The sequence below is a fragment of the Salmo salar genome, chromosome ssa22 (genome assembly GCF_905237065.1).
Source record: "Salmo salar chromosome ssa22, Ssal_v3.1, whole genome shotgun sequence".
Classification (NCBI taxonomy): Eukaryota; Metazoa; Chordata; class Actinopteri; order Salmoniformes; family Salmonidae; genus Salmo; species Salmo salar.
In genome coordinates, this window is record NC_059463.1 from 20,475,966 (window position 1) to 20,494,222 (window position 18,257).

The window sequence follows — 18,257 nt, forward strand, 5'->3', positions numbered from 1 at the left end:
AGCTGATGTTGATTGGACTAAATTGTATTTGGTATCTTTTAGTTGTCATAGTACTTAACTAAGCATAGGTGCTTTGATAATGTTGAAATGTTGAAGTTGAAATGGTGCTGGAATAGTGGAGGCAGCTCCTGTTTTCTGTTTGACTTGCGGTAACTCTCCGTGGTTCTAAATCAATGGTTGTTTAGTGTCATGTCTTCTCTCCCCCCGGGCTGTCCTGCATCATGCACTCCTTCCATCCATTACGCACACCTGCCTTCCCTCGTCACGCGTGTCAGCGATATTGGTCTCACCTGGACTCACTCATCATCTGTCTATTTCCTCCCTATATATTTTGTCAGTTACCTTGCTCTGTTCCCCGCTGCTGCATTGATTGTTTTTTGTCTTTGTTTTCTTGTTTGCTGACGCTGTTCCTGTCTCGTTCCATATCCGTTCTATATTAAATGTTTGACTCCCCGTACCTGCTTCGCCTCGCCAGCGTCAACTCATGTGACTATTTGGTAGTCCGAAACATTTGTATTTGTATTTATTATGGATCCCCATTAACTGCTGCCAAAGCAAAATTAAGGCAGTTTATACAATTTTAAAAACATTACATACATTCACAGATTTCACAACACACTTTGTGCCCTCAGGCCCCTACTCTACCACTACCACATATCTACAGTACTAAATCCATGTGTATGTATAGTGCAAATGTTATCGTGTGTGTGTGTGTGTGTCTATGCATGTGTCTGTGCCAATGTTTGTGTTGCTTCACAGTCCCCGCTGTTCCATAAGGTTTTTTTAATCTGTTTTTTAAATCTAATTTTACTGCCATGTAGTCATGGCTCTATGTAGTACTGTGTGCCTCCCATAGTCTGTTCTGGATTTGTGGACTGTGAAGAGACCTCTTGTGGCATATCTTGTGGGGTATGCATGGGTGTCCGAGCTGTGTGCCAGTAGTTTAGACAGACAGCTCGGTGCATTCAACATGTCAATACCTCTCATAAATAAAAGTAGTGATGAAGTCAATCTCTCCTCCACTTTCAGCCAGGAGAGATTGACATGCATATTATTAATATTAGCTCTCTGTGTACATCCAAGGGCTAGCTGTGCTGCCCTGTTCTGAGCCAATTGCAATTTTTCCTAAGTCCTTTTTTGTGGCACCTGACCACACGACTGAACCATAGTCAAGGTGTGACAAAACTAGGGCCGTAGGACCTGCCTTGTTGATAGGGTTGTTATGAAGGCAAAGCATCAATTTATTATAGACAGACTTCTCTGCATCTTAGCTACTACTGCATCAATATGTTTTGACCATGACAGTTTCCAATCTAGGGTTACTCCAAGCAATTTAGTCATCTCAACTTGCTCAATTTCCACATTATTTATTACAATAATTAGTTGATGTTTAGGGTTTAGTGAGTGTTTTGTTCCAAATACAATGCATGTCGTTAGTAAAAATTGAAAAAAGCAAGGGGCCTAAACAGCTATCTTGGGGAATTCCTAATTCTAACTGGATTATATTTGAGAGGCTTCCATTAAAGAACACCCTCTGTGTTCTGTTAGACAAGTAACTCTTTATCCATATTAAAGCAGGGGGTGTAAATGTCACGATTTCCACCGAAGGTGGCTCCTCTCCCTGTTCGGGCGGTGCTTGGCGGTCGTCATCGCCGGCCTATTAGCTGCCACCGATTCCATTTTCCTTTTCATTTAGTTCTGTCTGGTTTTACACACCTGTGTCTTGTTTTTTTGATTTCGGTTTATATTTCCCCGCAGCAGGTTAGGCTGTGTGCGGGATAATTTTCCTGTAGGCAACATGTAAGGGGTGTGTGCCTGCACCACGGGCGTTGTTTGTTGTTTGTACGGTACATGTTTACCGTGGACATTTTGCTTGTGGCATAACGGAGTTGAGGTTTCTCCCCTGTATGTGTCGTTGTGTTTTTCGGATCTGCCAAAATAAACGGTGGATTTTCCTGGAACCCTTCTGCTCTCCTGCTCCTGATTCCACACACCCCCCTCCATCGAGAGGCTCTGTTACAGTAAACCATAGCACATACATTTTTCCAGCAGCAGACTATGATCGATAATGTCAAAAGCTGCACTGAAGTCTAACGAGACAACCCCCACAATCATTTTATCATCAATTTCTCTCAGCCAATCATCAGTCATTTGTGTAAGTGCTGTGCTTGTTGAGTGTCCTTCCCTATAAGCATGCTGAAATTCTGCTGTCAATTTGTTTACTGTGAAATAGCATTGTATCTGGTCAAACACAATTTCTTTCCAGAAGTTTACTAAGGGTTGGTAACAGGCTGATTGGTCGGCTATTTGAGCAAGTTAAGGGGGCTTTACTATTCTTGGGTAGCGGAATGACTTTAGCTTCCCTCCAGGCCTGAGGGCACACGCTCTCTAGTAGGCTTAAATTGAAGATGTGGCAATATCATCTGCTATTATCCTCAGTCATTTTCCATCCAGATAGTTGTCATTGTTGATAGACAACAACAAAAAATCACCTCTTCCACACTGACTTTACAGAATTCAAAAGTACAATAGTTGTCTTTCATAATATGGTCCGATATACTTAGAAGTGCAGTGTCAACGTTTATTGCTGGCATGTCATCCCAAAGTTTTCTTATCTTGCTAATGAAAAAGTCATTAAAGTAGTTTGCAATATCAGTGGGCTTTGTGATGAATGAGCCATCTGATTCAATGAATGAAGGAGTCGAGTTGTCTTTTTTCCCAAAAATGTCATTTAAGCTGCCCCAAAGCTTTTTACTATCATTCTTTATATAATTTATCTTTGTTTCATAGTGTAGTTTATTTTTATTTAGTTTAGTCACATGATTTCTTAATTTGCAGTACATTTGCCAATCAGTTGGGCTGCCAGACTTAATTGCCATACCTTTTGCCTCATCCCTCTCAACCATACACTTTTTCAATTCCTCATCAATCCAAGGGGATTTAACAGTTTTTACAGTCATTTTCTTAATGGGTGCGTGCTTATTAATAACTGGAATAAGTAGTTTCATAAATGCATCAAGTGCAGCGCCTGGTTGCTCCTCATTACACACCACAGACCAGCAAATATTCTTTACATCATCAACATATGAATCACTACAAAACGTATTGTATGACCTCTTATACACTACATTAGGCCCAGCCTTTGGAACTTTGGTCTTCCTAGATATGGCTATTATATTGTGATCACTACATCCTATGGATTTGAATACTGCTTTAAAGCAAATATGTGCAGCATTAGTAAAGATCAATACATGTTGATGATTTTATTCCTGTGCTGTTTGTAACTACCATGGTAGGTTGACTGACAACCTGATGTAGGTTGCAGGCACTGGTTACAGTTTGAAGTTTTTTCCTGAGTGGGCAGCTTGATGATAACCAGTCAATATTTAAATCACCCAGAAAATATACTTCTCTGTTGATATCACATACATTATCAAGCATTTCACACATATTATCCAGATACTGACTGTTAGCATTTGGTGGTCTATAGCAGCTTCCCACAAGAATGGGCTTTAGGTGAGACAGATGAACCTGTAGCCATATTACTTCAACAGTACTTAACATTAGATCATCTCTAAGTTTTACAGGAATGTGGTTCTGAATATAGACCACAAAACCGCCTCCGTTGGTATTTCTGTCTTTTCGGTAGATGTTATAACCATGTATTGCTACCACTGTATCCTCAAAGGTATTATCGAAGTGAGTTTCAGAGATAGCCAGAATATGAATGTCATCTGTTACAAGCAAGTTATTGACTTCATGGACCTTGTTTCTTAGGGTACATATGTTAATATGGGCTATTTTTAGCACTTTTCTTAGTTGCTTGATTGTTTTTAATGCTTTATTGGGAAGCTTATCAGAGGTAGACTTACTCATGTTATTTACATTGGAGCTGATAGTGCAGGGTGAGCTGCATAAAGTGGCCTTCCTACTATTGCACACCGCCTCAGTGCTAACAGTGTAACTCTGGTTTATAGGCTCATGATTACTGCTTACAAAAGCAATAGGATAAACAAATGTATTCGGTGCAATTAGGGGTACATACATTAAATTACTTCCATTGTGTTTGCCAATGCCCCTAGGATAATGTACATTTGATGCAGCATTATGACGACTCATTGTCACAATGGTAGGAATCAACGCAGCCTTGAAATGTGTGGACAGAGTCCAGGAGCCAAGATGTTTGGATGGACACCGTCATTCCTGTAGAGCAACTTCTGTTTCCAAAATGTGTCAAAGTTATCAATAAAAGTGACTCCAGCAGAGCTACAGTAGTCTTTTAGCCAGATCTGTAATGTCTGCTGAATCTTTCACACTCGCGGCCCAACGATGGTACTGGACCTGAAATTATTGGCAGTTTTTTGAAGTCTTTTAATGCTAAAATCAGCTCTTTAAAATCCATTTTATAAATGTTCCGAGCTAGCCCTCCTGATGTTGTTTGACCCCACATGGACTACGACAGTGTCAGCTCCCGACATCTGTGGTAGAACAGTCGGAAGCAGCCTTGTTATGTCCTGTACTCGTGCTCCTGGGTAGCACGGTCCACATTGTCCCGGAACAAAGCAAAGTAAACACAGCTCTGGCAACACTGAAAACGTTCAATAGCGGCCTCCATTTGAGACCGCCGAGACAGCTAGGCTAGCTGAGCTTTCGCGTCTCTCCCCCTATACAGAATCTGGCAGGATTCCGGGACAGATAGCAGCGCTCACAGCAATTTAGCCCAACAGAACCACAGGATTCAAAACAAAAAATAAAAGTATATAAAAACACTGTTAGCTTTTAAAATTAGGTCTTTAGTTCAGGTTTCGTTGTTCGACAGAGTTCAACAACAGCAAACATACGTCGCGCTTGACCATGCTGTAGGTCATGTAACTGTTTGTTACATGCAAAATGCTTTGTGGACTTCACCGGACAGAGGTTGCTCTCCGGTTTTGTGATGAAACATGGGTGTGGTTGAATTTATTCTGCCGCTGTGTCTTCTTACTGTCTCGGCCTTCTGCCTATATATCACGGTTGCAAGGCATATGAACTAACAGGTTATAGAGCAAACAAAGCAATTATCACAATATGGCTTTTTATCCTGGCTTGGCTTCCCCAGTGATTTTACCCACACACCACTACTGGCTCCCATTGACAATCAGGGAGGGCAGTGGAGTCTGCAGAGAGAGAATGTATTGTTAATTGGTTGTTATTTATTAGAGATCCCTTACCTCCAAAGTGAGGATGTCCTGGTATGAGAGTTGTCTTGTTCTGAGACAATTCTCCATTTTCTGCAAGTCCTGTCGTAGGAGATAGGAGTATGCCTTTCACAAATTCCTTTTACATAGCCTTAGAAGCCTATACCAGCGTTATCAACATGCACAATAAAATTAATGCACTGAAAGCGTGTATTCAAGTGGAGACAACCAGCGACATTTCTGAGAGGCATCTGGTAGATTAACCTGTTCCATACCTGGAGGGGTTGGGCATTTCTCTCATGTGCAGCTTCACCTGCTGCCTCCTCATACTCTTCTGTTGCTCATATCGACTCTCAATCTGCTGAAGCAGCACAGCTCTTTTCCCTAGACTGACACAGATGGCATGGATGACTTCTTTTGGTTATAGCTAGCTAGCGATGCTTCCAATGTGAAAATGCAACATTCTCTAGTCATTCACGTAGAGCTAATTCAGAGCTAGCTATATTTTGTTGTGGATATTTAGCTAGTAAAAGTTGTTTATGACATTTAAAATAAATGTGGCATAACCTCATTAAAATAATCATAGCGGGAGCATGAACCACAAAATCCAAACAATCTTTAACAGTGTTGTTTGTCTGCTTTGTAAATCTGACAGCAATCCAATCATGCAATTTTCAGTTACCTCCCTACCCCTGTAATTATTGCTTTGATGACCATTACACTTTCTATTGTGTAATTTAAGGCTAATCAAAAATCATCATAATTACTGTGCTTTACAATAATTTATGCTTTCATAATTACAGTACTAACGCATACTCTCACTGTTTAGCCAGGCCTTGTGAACAGAATGTAAGCTCTTGAGATCAGGATGTGTAGGCCTATCGAAAACTACTTGGCTGTTCTGGGAAAGGTCTTCACTACTTTACCACTAGATGGAAACCTTGTATCCAATTATGTGATACAAGGATAGTGGAATGATAATGCTTGATTCCCAATATGATACAAATGGCTAAATCCAGTACACAAAGGCAAACATGGACCACACAAGGATTTCAACAAAGTACATCAAAACCCATATTTTATTTTAAGTATAGCAATACAATGTACATATTAAATAACACTATAATAGAATGCTTTGTAATAGCTTTCAACAAAAACGTTTTTTTTCCTTCTTTTTTTTTCTTATTTCAGGTTACAAAAGAGGAAGCAACCCCCCCCCTCCCCTCCCCCCCCCTTCAAAATGGTCAATGGGAGGAAATTATTCAGTGACTTACTAGATCTATTCTATTGCACACTCTGACAACAGAAATATGAACATGAAAACAAAACAAAGTAATAACAATAATAATAACACAATCACTGCCTTAAAAGTTAATGGGAGGCGTGGAATTGTATTGGAATGTGATGACGACCACTAACAATGCACGAAGACTTGGTTTCCACGTTTCACCACAAAAGCAATGCAATGAAGGAGTTGAACTGAGAGAAAGAAAAATAGCTTTATATGAAAATATAAAATTCTATGATTATATACCATAGATACAAAGTTTCCAGAAAATGGTTGGTTATAGAAGCAACAAAATATGTACATTGTTTTCATGATCCACTAGTGTTTGTGTTTTGCAACACATTAACACACCTGACAGTGGACACTAAGCTCAGTGATGGAACAAGCGAAACTGAAAAAATGAAAAAAGCTAGTGCTTAACAATGCAAAATGCCTTCAGTGACAAAGGGACAAAAGTCAGCTGTTTACCCCAAATGTTGGAGTTATGACTTAATTCAATAGCCCTCCTTGGAAGGAGATGAAAGATGACAGGTAAAAAAAAGAAGGAATTAATGCATCTCTCTACTTTATTATTATTCCAATAATTGAGTGAGAAATTAGATATAATAAAATTGCAATCAGCTCCTCCTGTAGCAAAGGGAATTTCTAAACAAATACAAGTTATGACGGGTTTATGCAGAAAGTCCAGCATGTAAACTAAAAGATGCCAAATGAAGCAGAAGAAAACGTACACAGGATCATCATCACTCACTCAGTCAACAGCCTACACATTACTGAAAGTACATCAGACACAAATGAAATAAGCTCTCTCTCTCTCTATTATTTCTCTTGACGGAAATTAGTATAAGTCTTTGGTAAAAGTTACAAATCATAGGTATCATCTATGTTTTGTTGTGATAATCAAACACAAAATATTCTAATAGCATGGTCATTGTGCTGTTGAATTAATTCACATTTTCTTTCAAATGCAAATCACAGGTGGTCTCTCTTTCCTTCAGATAAATAAGGGAGGTATTTTTTTTAAAAGTGATTCTGTCAGGAAATGAAGGGGTGGTGGTGGGAGTACAACAACTAAAATAGGGTCAATGAGTTAATGTGAATCACTCTAGGACTCCAGTAAAACTGTCCTTGAACTACAGTAAAACTGTCCTTGCTTAGGCCACTAAGTTCCCACCTGACTGAATCTGGAGCAAAACCATACGACAGTCATAGCATACAATCATAGCACACACAAGCAGAGTCAAGCAACAGTGAGGATTAGAAACTATGTACACAAGGCCGTGTGATGTGGGAGCATACCTGCTTCAGGATGAACAAGGGGATTATAAAAATACCTTCACCCAAATAATCAATTCAACAGGCAGGACACAGAAAATGGCAATTGGCTGTATCACGAGTATCCATTTTCTCAAAGAAGTTTCCACTCACACAAGGGCATTATCATTTCTTAATTTAACGAACTTCTATGACTCTGCGTTGACTATTAGCAGCATGAAGCAAAAAACAACTGAGCCAGAAGGGGGTGTAAGTTTGCAGAAAATCAACACTGGCATTGAATAAGAGTGGTAAACTGTTGGATCAAGTGGGACTCAGAGGCAGGTCATGACATCGGACATCTACAAAATCACAAGTTATAATGATAAGGATATTCATATATGTGTACATATATCTATATATATATATTCAAAAGCATAATATGAATCATACAAAAAACAATACAAGTTCACAGTAGCTGTTATAATACCACCTTCAATATTCAAATATGGGTTTGAATTGCTAATAAGATGCATAATGAAGATAAGGTGATACAAACAAAAGAAGAACAAACAACAAACAGAACCAATGACCCTATTGGCTGTAGGTGTGATTGAAACCAGACTGTTGAGTCTTGCAGCAAATGAGTGATATATGAGCCATATGGGTGAGCAGAGGAGAGAAGAGGAGAGGGGAGAGGAGAAGAGGTCTACTGTAGTGAAACCAGGTTGAAAGGGTTATTGATATGAACAGGAAGTTATGTCACTCTCGCTCCTCTGAGCCAGTAGGGAGCAAACGGAGCAATGTTTTTCTTTTCTTTCTTACTTCTCTAAAGAAGTTGAATGAGGGTTTTGCCATGGGATATTGAAATAAGAGCTTAAGTGTAGTAGAACAGAGTCGATCAGCTTAGTATAGGCAGTAACACTGACATTATAGTGCAAACAAGAAAGACAGAAGTGTGTTTCGTTGTTGTGAACTCAAAAATGCAGCTGCAAACGTTCAGTAGGATAACATTAAGACGTAAAATGGCAAAAAATAAATATCAAAAACTTTTTATCAGTGTAAAAAAGTAATCAGGTTATTCATTTAACCAAGAGTCTGGCAAAAAAGGCCTCAAAGTATTGTCTTATAGTCCGTTTTACAAAGTAAGTGCCTCTCTCTCTGCGAGGGCCTGGGGACCCTCAGGCCTGGTGGGTAGGGTCCTTCAGACGAGGGACTCCATGCTCTCTGCCTGGTCTGACTCATCCGACATGGCCATGGTACTGTTTCTGTCCAGCGACCATAAGCCAGAGCCATTCTCCTTGGTGCTGATCAGACTGAGCATAGCTTTATAAAGGTACTGGTACTGATCCTGTGGAGGGAGAGGGAAATGCTGTAAGGAAGGGTGCAAACTCCAAAAATGCAATCATGTAGCCAATTTGCATCTACACTATATATACAAAAGTATGTGGATGTCAGCACAAGAACTGTTCATCAGGAGCTTAATGAAATGGGTTTCTTTGGCTGAGCAGCCACACACAAGCCTAAGATCACCATGCGCAATGCCAAGCGTCGGCTGGAGTGGTGTAAAGCTTGCCACCATTGGACTCTGGAGCAGTGGAAACACGTTCTCTGGAGTGATGAATCACGCTTTACCATCTGGCAGTGCGAAGGACGAATCTGGGTTTGGCGGATGCTAACTGCCCGAATGCATAGTGCCAATAGTGTAGGGCTCCTGAGTGGCGCAGTGGTTTAAGGCACTGCATCTCAGTGCTAGAGGCATCACTACAGACCCTGGTTCGATCCCGGGCTGTATCACAACTGGCCATGATCGGGAGTCCCATAGGGCAGTGCACAATTGGACCAGCGTCCTCCGGGTTAGGGGAGGGTTTGGCTGGGGTAGGCCGTTACTGTAAATAAGAATTTGTTCTCAACTGACTTGCCTGGTTAAATAAAAAGGTTTGGTGGAGGAGGAATAATGGGGGGCTGTTTTTCATGATTCGGGCTAGGTCCCTTAGTTCCAGTGAAGGGAAATTTTAACGCTACAGCATACAATGACATTCTAGACAATTCTGTGCTTCCAACTTTGTGGTAACAGTTTGGGGAAGACCCTTTCCTGTTTCAGCATGACAATGCCCCGTGCACAAAGCAAGGTCCATACAGAAATAGATTGTCAGGACCTCAACCCCATCGAATACCTTTGGGATGAATTGGAACGCCAACTGTGAGCCAGGCCTAATCAGCCCAACATCAGTGGCCAACATCACTAATGCTCTTGTGGCTGAATGGAAGCAAGTCCCCGAAGCAATTGTCCAACATCTAGTGGAAAGCCTTCCCAGAAGAGTGGAGGCTGTTATAGCAGCAAAGGGGGAGACCAACTCCATATTAATGCCATTGATTTTGGAATGCGATGTTTGACGAGCAGGTGTCCACATACTTTTGGTCATGTAGTGCATTTAATCTCTTCCATTTTATTACCATGCTACTAGTCTACTTACTATATCTGTGAATACTCCAGGCCTCATGAGGTTGATCATTTTGGCCACCTGATAGACGCCCACGGCACTCTCACTCTCCAGCTGCTGGGACAGGGTGGTGAGGGCACACAGCATGCCCGCTGACACTGCCCCGAACCTGGGGGACAGGAGAGGAACACACAGGGTTACTTCATAAGCCTTTAAACAGGACATAGACACACGTTCACAGAGAAGCATAGAGCCCAGAGAGGAACTGAACGTCAGACTGAAGACTTAAGGTACACTGCAGCAAATTAATTCCATGTGAGACGGCAAGAGGAGTTCAGCCCCTTAGAGAAAGAGGGACGTTCACAATGAAAAGGTTGCTGCTTTTATTAACAGCTTTGTCAAGTGCACTGGAGATACACAGCCTAACAACCATGTCTAACCAGCTAATGAATATGCAGATAATTACTACAGCCGTCTATCCAAAACCTCTTAGGGGGGGATACCATAGTAACGTTACAGAACTGAAATGCTCAATTAGTCCCTTTTTTCTCTGGGATGAGACAAGCAATCTTCATTATCCTAATGAATAAACATGACTAAAGCTGCATGTCTCGTCGTTGGGAGTGTTGTTCGTCGCCGCTCATGTCTGTCAATATTAAGCGTCGTTCATTATTTCTAATTGGATGGCGTATCAGTGTACCTGGGGGTGGGACTCATTAGAAGTCATTCAATGGCTATGCTTAACAGGTATGCTGTAGATGTGAAAATGTGGGTGGGTGTGTGTGTGAATAACAAAATGTTCTGTTGAAACAGTATACAGTTTACAGTATACAGTATTCAGTCTGTCATTAGGAACAGGACGTGACACACTCACTCGTCGTGTACTATGGTGGGTCCGTCTCTGGTCATAGCCTCCTCCTTGATGACATTGATGAGCTCAAAGGTGCTGCTGATGGGAGCGTCAGGGTTGGGCCATTTAGGGCACTGGAAGTGACGCACCTCCAACACATAGTCATCCTGGGGAGGAACAGAAAGAGAGAAAGGGATAGGTTAGTGTATGTTAGTGTATGTAGGTGTACATACAAAGACGCCCCCACTCACACACACGGACTGACTCATACACACAAAGGTAGGTTCATAAGCACCCACACACACAGACTGACTCACACACACAGAGGTAGTTCCATAAGCACCCACACACACGGACTGACTCATACACACAGAGGTAGGTCCATAAGCACCCACACACACGGACTGACTCATACACACAGAGGTAGGTCCATAAGCACCCACACACCACAGCGTACCTGTGTGGCCTCCAGGATGAAGTCGTGGATGATGATCTGCTCCTCGTTTGAAAGGCATAGTCTGTCTTTGCTGATAAGTGTGACAGTGAAGGCTTCACAGTTCATGGCCTCCTCTCGACTCGGCCAGTACACAAACTCATCCTCCGCCTAAAGACCCACAGCCAAATCAAAAGGGGGGATTAGTATGAAATGGAAAAGGGAGGAGAGGGAGAGTGGGGGTGAGAAAGAAATTGAAAAACAAGGATGGGTTGAGTGAGACATTTCAGTTTAGTAGAATCACTGACAGTTTATTCTGAGAAAAGCAGTAGGTCCAAAACGAAACAAACTGTTAAAGGGACGGGAATGTGAGTGCAGAGGTGCCCCCAATCAGTGTGTGAAATCACAGAGAGTTAGTTAGAGAGACATATGGCTGACTGGAGCGACTGATACAGCTGCTGTCACTTCCAGTCCTCATCTCAATGCTTCTCACCCCAAAATGAGTGACTTCCTGTGTGAACACTGGGCCAAGGCTGGAAAAGACAATGCTTAGGGTGCTAAGGCAGCCTTTTAATAGACCAAAGATTAGGCTGATATCTGAACTGTTTTACCTTTAGTCTGTGTGCGTGTGTTTGTGTGTGTGTGTGAGTGTGTGTGCGTACGTGTGTGTGAGACCCACCAGCCCCTGGTTGTCCGGCAGCATGACAATGATCTGTGCGTTGTGGTCCCAGATCATCCTCCAGAAGTCTTTAGTGGTGTGGGGCAGAGGATGCTGGGTAATGATGAACTCATTGCTCCTGTAGTAGCCCTGTGGTGTCACAACAGAGGTCAAGGGTTCAAGCAAGGGTTGTGTTGTGGTTAAGAGGAAAACAAGCCAGTGTGCCTCAGGCGAAACCTGCCACAGCAGCAGCCTACCACTGCTTAAAACACCTTACAGCTAGTAGTCTACCTTTAGAATTCACAAAAGTCAACAACTCCAAGTCCATTCCTCTCAGTTGACAGCAATCAATGTCTATGAGACAAATGGATCTTACATCATAATATTTACATTTCTTGTTCAGTTGGTCCCGCCAGTGTGTGCCTGAGGGACAGTGAATGATTGACAGGGGAGGAACAGGAGGTGGTACTTACCATTATGTAAGATGCGTTAATGTAATCTGTGCCTTTCATACCGGGCAAAGGTGCCAACCCCACCCTCGCTCGCTCCGCTGCCATAGAGACACAGAGAGAACCAATCAGGGCACAGTGATCATAGAGCTATGCAGCAAACATGTTCTTATTGGTTTACAAAGCGAGTGAGTGATTTCTATGAAAAGCAGCCACAGCATACCCACTTAAAATAACTATAGTACGAGCATGGACCATACACAACCAGTTATGTGACTAATTACTGTAGATGAATGACTTCCTGACCATGAATAGAGACTAGGTTCATCAGAAACAGAACACTGGAACGCAGCAGTCTAGCCTGGAGCCAGTGCAATAGGTGAATATGGCCGTCAGGTGGTGCATGGATAATATAGTCATACAAGTTGAGTATTTGACTTACAGGGTACCACCGAGGAGTTGCGGTTCTTCTCTTTGTTGCACTCCTTCTGAGCACTGAAGCACTCCACAAACCTGGCGTTACACTGAGTCACCAACTGCAAACAAGAGAGGAGGTGAGAGGGCAAGAAAGAGGGACAGAGAGATTGATGAAAAGGGGGAGGAAGAAAGAGAGAGAGGATACAGTCAGGGTTGGGGTCAATTCCAGTCAATGTAAGTACACTGACATTCCAATTCCAATTTTCTTCAATGCTAAACATTCTAGTAAATTCTTACTCAGATCAAATTCAGCTGAAGGAAAAAAATGTGTTTTCATCTTAACACTCCTGCCAAATGACACAATTACAACACTGCTAATTCTTCGGAGAGCAGAAATTAACATAGGCCTTTGGACATTTTTGGGATCGAAAAAACAAATAAATATTTTCTCCAAAAAATGATTAACTTCAAATCCAGCCTTGAGGCTAATTGCATTGAAATCACAATGGCTACCATTGAGCGTGCTCTTGCAAAACAATCTCGCCCGACCCTGGGCCGAATCAAATCACACCATGGAGGAGAATAAGGAAAGCCAATTACGATCTGAGCCTGTCATCAAACCAGGCGACAACCTAGACCCCCCGACTGTGATAAGAGGGTTCACATTGCCCTGGAAACAAGTGCAGTGAGTAGCGTTAGTCAAAGGGGGCACCCGGGGAAGAGAAGTACTCTTCCTCTAAATGTATTTCCATTCTAATTACATTTACGTCTCCAGTAATGGGCCCAGACAGAGATCAATCAAGACTTTGTGACGCTGAGAGACATCTTTAAGGAGACAGACATGACCCTGAGATCCCTGCGCTGGGAAAACATGGGAACGATGGAGAGCTGAGGGAAGTGAGAGAATAGAGGGGTACAGAGAGAGTGCGAAGAGAGAGAGAGGTATGGAGAGAGAGAGACAGAGAGAGAGAGATATATGCAGGCAGAAAAAGATAGATTCAGAGAAAATCTGTTTGAGAGAGAAGGAGCATGATAGGCAGATAGAGAAAGCGAGAAAGGGTTCAGTAAGACTGAGAAGGAGCTGCTCAGACCTTAAACTGTTTCTCCAGCCGAGTCTTGCCGCCCACCCCAGGTGTAAGGATACTGTTGACATAGCTGTGCAGCTGGCTGGAGAACACCTCTGTCTCCTTCCCCATGATGGCCTCAATCAACACATCATGAATGAAGATATACTGCTCCTATAGGCCAAGCAAGACAGAGAGAAGCAACACCAAGTCAGACAAGCAGACAGTGGCAGTACAGCTCTTTGTAAAGAAATGATGACAATGGCTATGGTCCTTTGGTCCTGGACAACAGTGGCTATGTGATGCATGCCTGTCCTGTAATTACAAAGAGGGATATGGACAGATTAAAACACAGCTGCATAAGACATAAGAAAGACATCATTTGCTTTCACACAGATGCTCAAGTGAACAGAATGTCACATAGTGAGTATAGAAGGGTGTTCACACACACACACACACACACACACACACACACACACACACACACACACACACACACACACACACACACACACACACACACACACACACACACACACACACACGCACACACAACCACACAACCACACCCACCTCTGTTTGTACCAGGTAGTTGCGCTGGGTCCGGATGTGTTTGAGGAAGCCCAGGACGTTGACTGTGCTTTTGTCCTTGATCTGCTGCAGCATGCTGTCTATGACGATGTAGGTCCCTGTCCGGCCCACACCCGCACTGCACACACACAGGAACACACACATTGGAACAAAGCCCTTCAGGAACATGGACAAAAATGTCAATGACAGCAGCAGACCAATTAATAACTCAGCTGTCTTCAATACCAGTCCATGTCTACTACAGCAATGTTCTCTTCTAGCTGGTTCTTAATTGATCGCATCATGTCATTGGCTGGCCAGTGTCTAGTCACCTGGTTCTCCAGATCTAAACCAGTTGCTGATGAATGAGGTTCATGGTTATAAACCAGCAGACACAGTGACAAGCAAGGTTTGGAGCTGGGTAGAGCTGCTCCCGAGTGGCGCAGCGGTCTAAGGCACTGCATCTCAGTGCAAGAGGCGTCACTACGGTCCCTGGTTCAAATTCAGGCTGTATCACATCCGGCCGTGATTGGAAGTCCCATAAGGCGGCGCACAATTGGCCCAGCATCGTCCAGGTTTGGCCGGAGTAGGCAATCATTGTAAATAAGAACTGACTTGTTAAATAATTTTTTCATTTTTTTAATAAATAAAAAAAACTCTTGGAGATGTCATACAGTACAAACTCCTATAAGACAGGCCTGAACAGTCTGACCCCTAACAGGCCTATCTCTACCTCCTAGGTTGACTTCCCTTTCCTCATGTCAGGGTCCTGTGCATACAGTATAGTGTGAGTTAATGAGAGGAGAGGAAGCAGACGGCTTTAATCATAAATAGAGTCCATGTTCAGCAGGAGAGAAGCCAGTCGCCAGCACTGACAGTGAGACACAGGGTCCACCCAGGTCACAGGCACAGTAATGAGGACCTTTATGTGTGTGTGTGTGTGTGTGTGTGTGTGTGTGTGTGTGTGTGTGTGTGTGTGTGTGTGTGTGTGTGTGTGTGTGTGTGTGTGTGTGTGTGTGTGTGTGTGTGTGTGTGTGTGTGTGTGTGTGTGTGTGTGTGTGTGTGTGTGTGCCTGGCAGAGCTGTATAGTTGAGTGTGTAGACACAGCGGGCTCTGCCTGTGAAGGGCCATTATCTAACAGCGCAGGACAGTATGACGTTAGAGACCATTACTCTCATTACAGAGGAGGGAACTTTCACTGGACAATTACAGTCCATTTCCCTGCCTGCACACCGCATTACTGCCTTAAACACAGACTTAGATAACCACGGATGGGATCCCTGGCTCTCAGGTAACAAAGGAAGTGCAGAGGAGCTGAAGTGGAAATGATAGTGTATATTTCAGACTGCAGTACATATTATAGCATGGCCCTATGCTACGTCACATAACTGCACGCGAAGGGCTTTTTAATCTCAGCCGTGCCAAATCATACTGATTTATTGGCTGAAACACTTATGTACCGAGCTTTAGCACAACAACAGATGTTTTCAGAGGTGAAAAGAAATAAACTAAACTCGAGTAAATCATTCAGCTGTCTTATATTGACACTTATGTTTTTTGGGCTCATTATTTCTCATAACCTTTATTTTCCTTTTTTTGTTCTTCCTCTCTCTCTTATGCTTGATTAATATTTTAGACAGCAGTTTAAAAAAATTGTATTTTGCTCACTAACACTTATTAAGTCTTCTCCCCCTTAAAAAATGTTTTCCTATAAGAATCCCTGACCCGCACAGTACCTGCAGTGGACCAGCATAGGGCCCATCTCTGGGGCTTGGGAGGCAGAGGACCTCCTGACAAACGTGAGCACGGGCAGCGTGTACTCAGGGACACCCATGTCAGGCCACTGGGTGTAGTGGTACTGAACCACTGTCCTCTCACTCTGACGCCCCTTAGGATTCCCCTTCTGACCCTGAGCGAGAGGGAGGGAGGAAGAGGGAGGAGGGCAATAGAGAGAATTCACATTGATTAGTATCTTCCACATGATGAGAAGTAGATATCACGTTAGTCACTTTTCAAGAACACTGAGACTAGTAGAACAGAATGTACTACAGTCGCTGACCTTTTTTACTTTCGCGTTGCGCACAGTGAAGCGTCGTAGCGTGTAGCAAGCGTGCACTTTGGTGCTCTTTAGTGTGACCACAATGTTTCCATACTCCTCGCTGTTCTCTGTGGGCCAGTACTGGTCACATTTTCTCTGCAGGGACACAACACACAGGGTTAGGACCACTCATTTCAATGAATCACAAAGAAACCAAAATGTTATTACATGGTTACTAAAAAGTCATTACTATTTCAGTACTGAGAGGAAAGAGATCTATTGAATCGTAGTGTACATACCCTTCCTTTCTCCACCAGGTTGGTGATCATGACGATGATACCAGTGTTCTGTTCCCACACCATCCTCCAGAAGTCCTCGAAGGTGGACTTGAGAGGGCCCTGGGCCGCGATGTAGGCCTTGGGCTTGTTATAGCCCTACCATACAGAGGGAAACATGGTGCGAGGCCATTCAGAACACAAACACTATTCAAAGATACTGCCTTGCTTTGAACTTCAATCGATTACACATACTGTACACACATGCATGCAATACGTAGTGCACAAACTAACTCTCACACAAATACACGCTTACACGACCAAACCAGATGGCCCATAAGAGATACACACTCACATCAACATAATTGGCATTGATGTAGTCGCTGTGTTTGGAGTCCTTCCCAGCTAAAGGCCGTAGCTTCACCCGACTGTGGTCGTCTGGAGGAGAGAGACAGGGACAGTTAGAAGTGTGTGTGTGTGTGTGTGTGTGTGTCACATTCCTAGCACTACATATTCTGACAGTTCTGAAGACACCAGTAGTCTAGACGATGACAGCTGTACTCTGACAAGCAGTAACTGTGTGACATAAAGCATCAGTGCAGTGGTGTGACAGGCTGTCACGGTCCTGTATTGTGGTGTGTGGCGTGCACTACTCACAGGCCACGATGTTGATGTATCTGTTCTTGTGCTTGTTGTCTGGATGGTTGGAGTGCTCCGACGTGATCTTCATGTCCACCGTGCATCGCTGCACCTCCTGTGGTAGCAAGAGAGACACACACCAAGGGTGACATTTTGGAACGTGGTGAAAAGAGAGGTTTTGACATAAATGCCGGCGCTGAGTTATGCAGGCATTTCTGGGGACGTCTACAGAATTTTACGCTGTCAGAATGTGGTCGACACAGTGACAGACACAGGGCAGATGTCTCTCTCTCTCTCTCTCTCTCTCCCTTAAGCAGAAGTTGACATGTTCTGTGCCCTTTAGTGGTGTCACACACTCAGCTAACCATCACGCAATCTTCCCAAACCTCAGCTGCTCCCAGTTCCAGTAAAACCATAAAGCATGCCACCGACTGAGACGCTTCATGTAGCAAATTTATCAACCGTCCTTTAAACTCACGGCAGAAAACATGCCAAAGATGCTCATGTTATCTGTCTCTATCCCATCAGAAAACCAGAGAATGCATTAGCATTATGCTCCATCAGTATCATAGCAACCAGTACATGGAAATGTTTTATGACAAACCAACAACAGTCGTCTGGCCTTCTGGCAGTAATAGGTAACGTTATGGTCGACCAAAGCCCTCAGTTTGGCTTTAGCCCCTCAGTTATTTACAGATCAA

The 18,257-nt window shown here is 43.1% G+C and overlaps 1 protein-coding gene across 1 annotated transcript in view; it reads right to left on the reverse strand.

Moving 5' to 3' along the window:
* Nucleotides 1-6,238: 6,238 nt before the first annotated feature.
* Nucleotides 6,239-18,257, reverse strand: part of LOC106583020 (receptor-type tyrosine-protein phosphatase gamma) — a 286,004-nt gene continuing 273,985 nt past the window's right edge. Inside the window, exons 16-29 of the mRNA XM_014166758.2 lie at nucleotides 17,575-17,671; nucleotides 17,273-17,355; nucleotides 16,942-17,076; nucleotides 16,664-16,798; nucleotides 16,341-16,513; nucleotides 14,608-14,743; nucleotides 14,062-14,208; nucleotides 12,996-13,089; nucleotides 12,578-12,654; nucleotides 12,126-12,254; nucleotides 11,471-11,617; nucleotides 11,038-11,180; nucleotides 10,197-10,332; nucleotides 6,239-9,070 (exon numbers count right to left, since the gene is read on the reverse strand). Of these exons, the coding sequence (XP_014022233.1) occupies nucleotides 8,924-9,070; nucleotides 10,197-10,332; nucleotides 11,038-11,180; nucleotides 11,471-11,617; nucleotides 12,126-12,254; nucleotides 12,578-12,654; nucleotides 12,996-13,089; nucleotides 14,062-14,208; nucleotides 14,608-14,743; nucleotides 16,341-16,513; nucleotides 16,664-16,798; nucleotides 16,942-17,076; nucleotides 17,273-17,355; nucleotides 17,575-17,671 (1,779 nt within the window). The 3' untranslated portion in view covers nucleotides 6,239-8,923. The remainder of the gene's footprint in view (nucleotides 9,071-10,196; nucleotides 10,333-11,037; nucleotides 11,181-11,470; nucleotides 11,618-12,125; nucleotides 12,255-12,577; nucleotides 12,655-12,995; nucleotides 13,090-14,061; nucleotides 14,209-14,607; nucleotides 14,744-16,340; nucleotides 16,514-16,663; nucleotides 16,799-16,941; nucleotides 17,077-17,272; nucleotides 17,356-17,574; nucleotides 17,672-18,257) is intronic.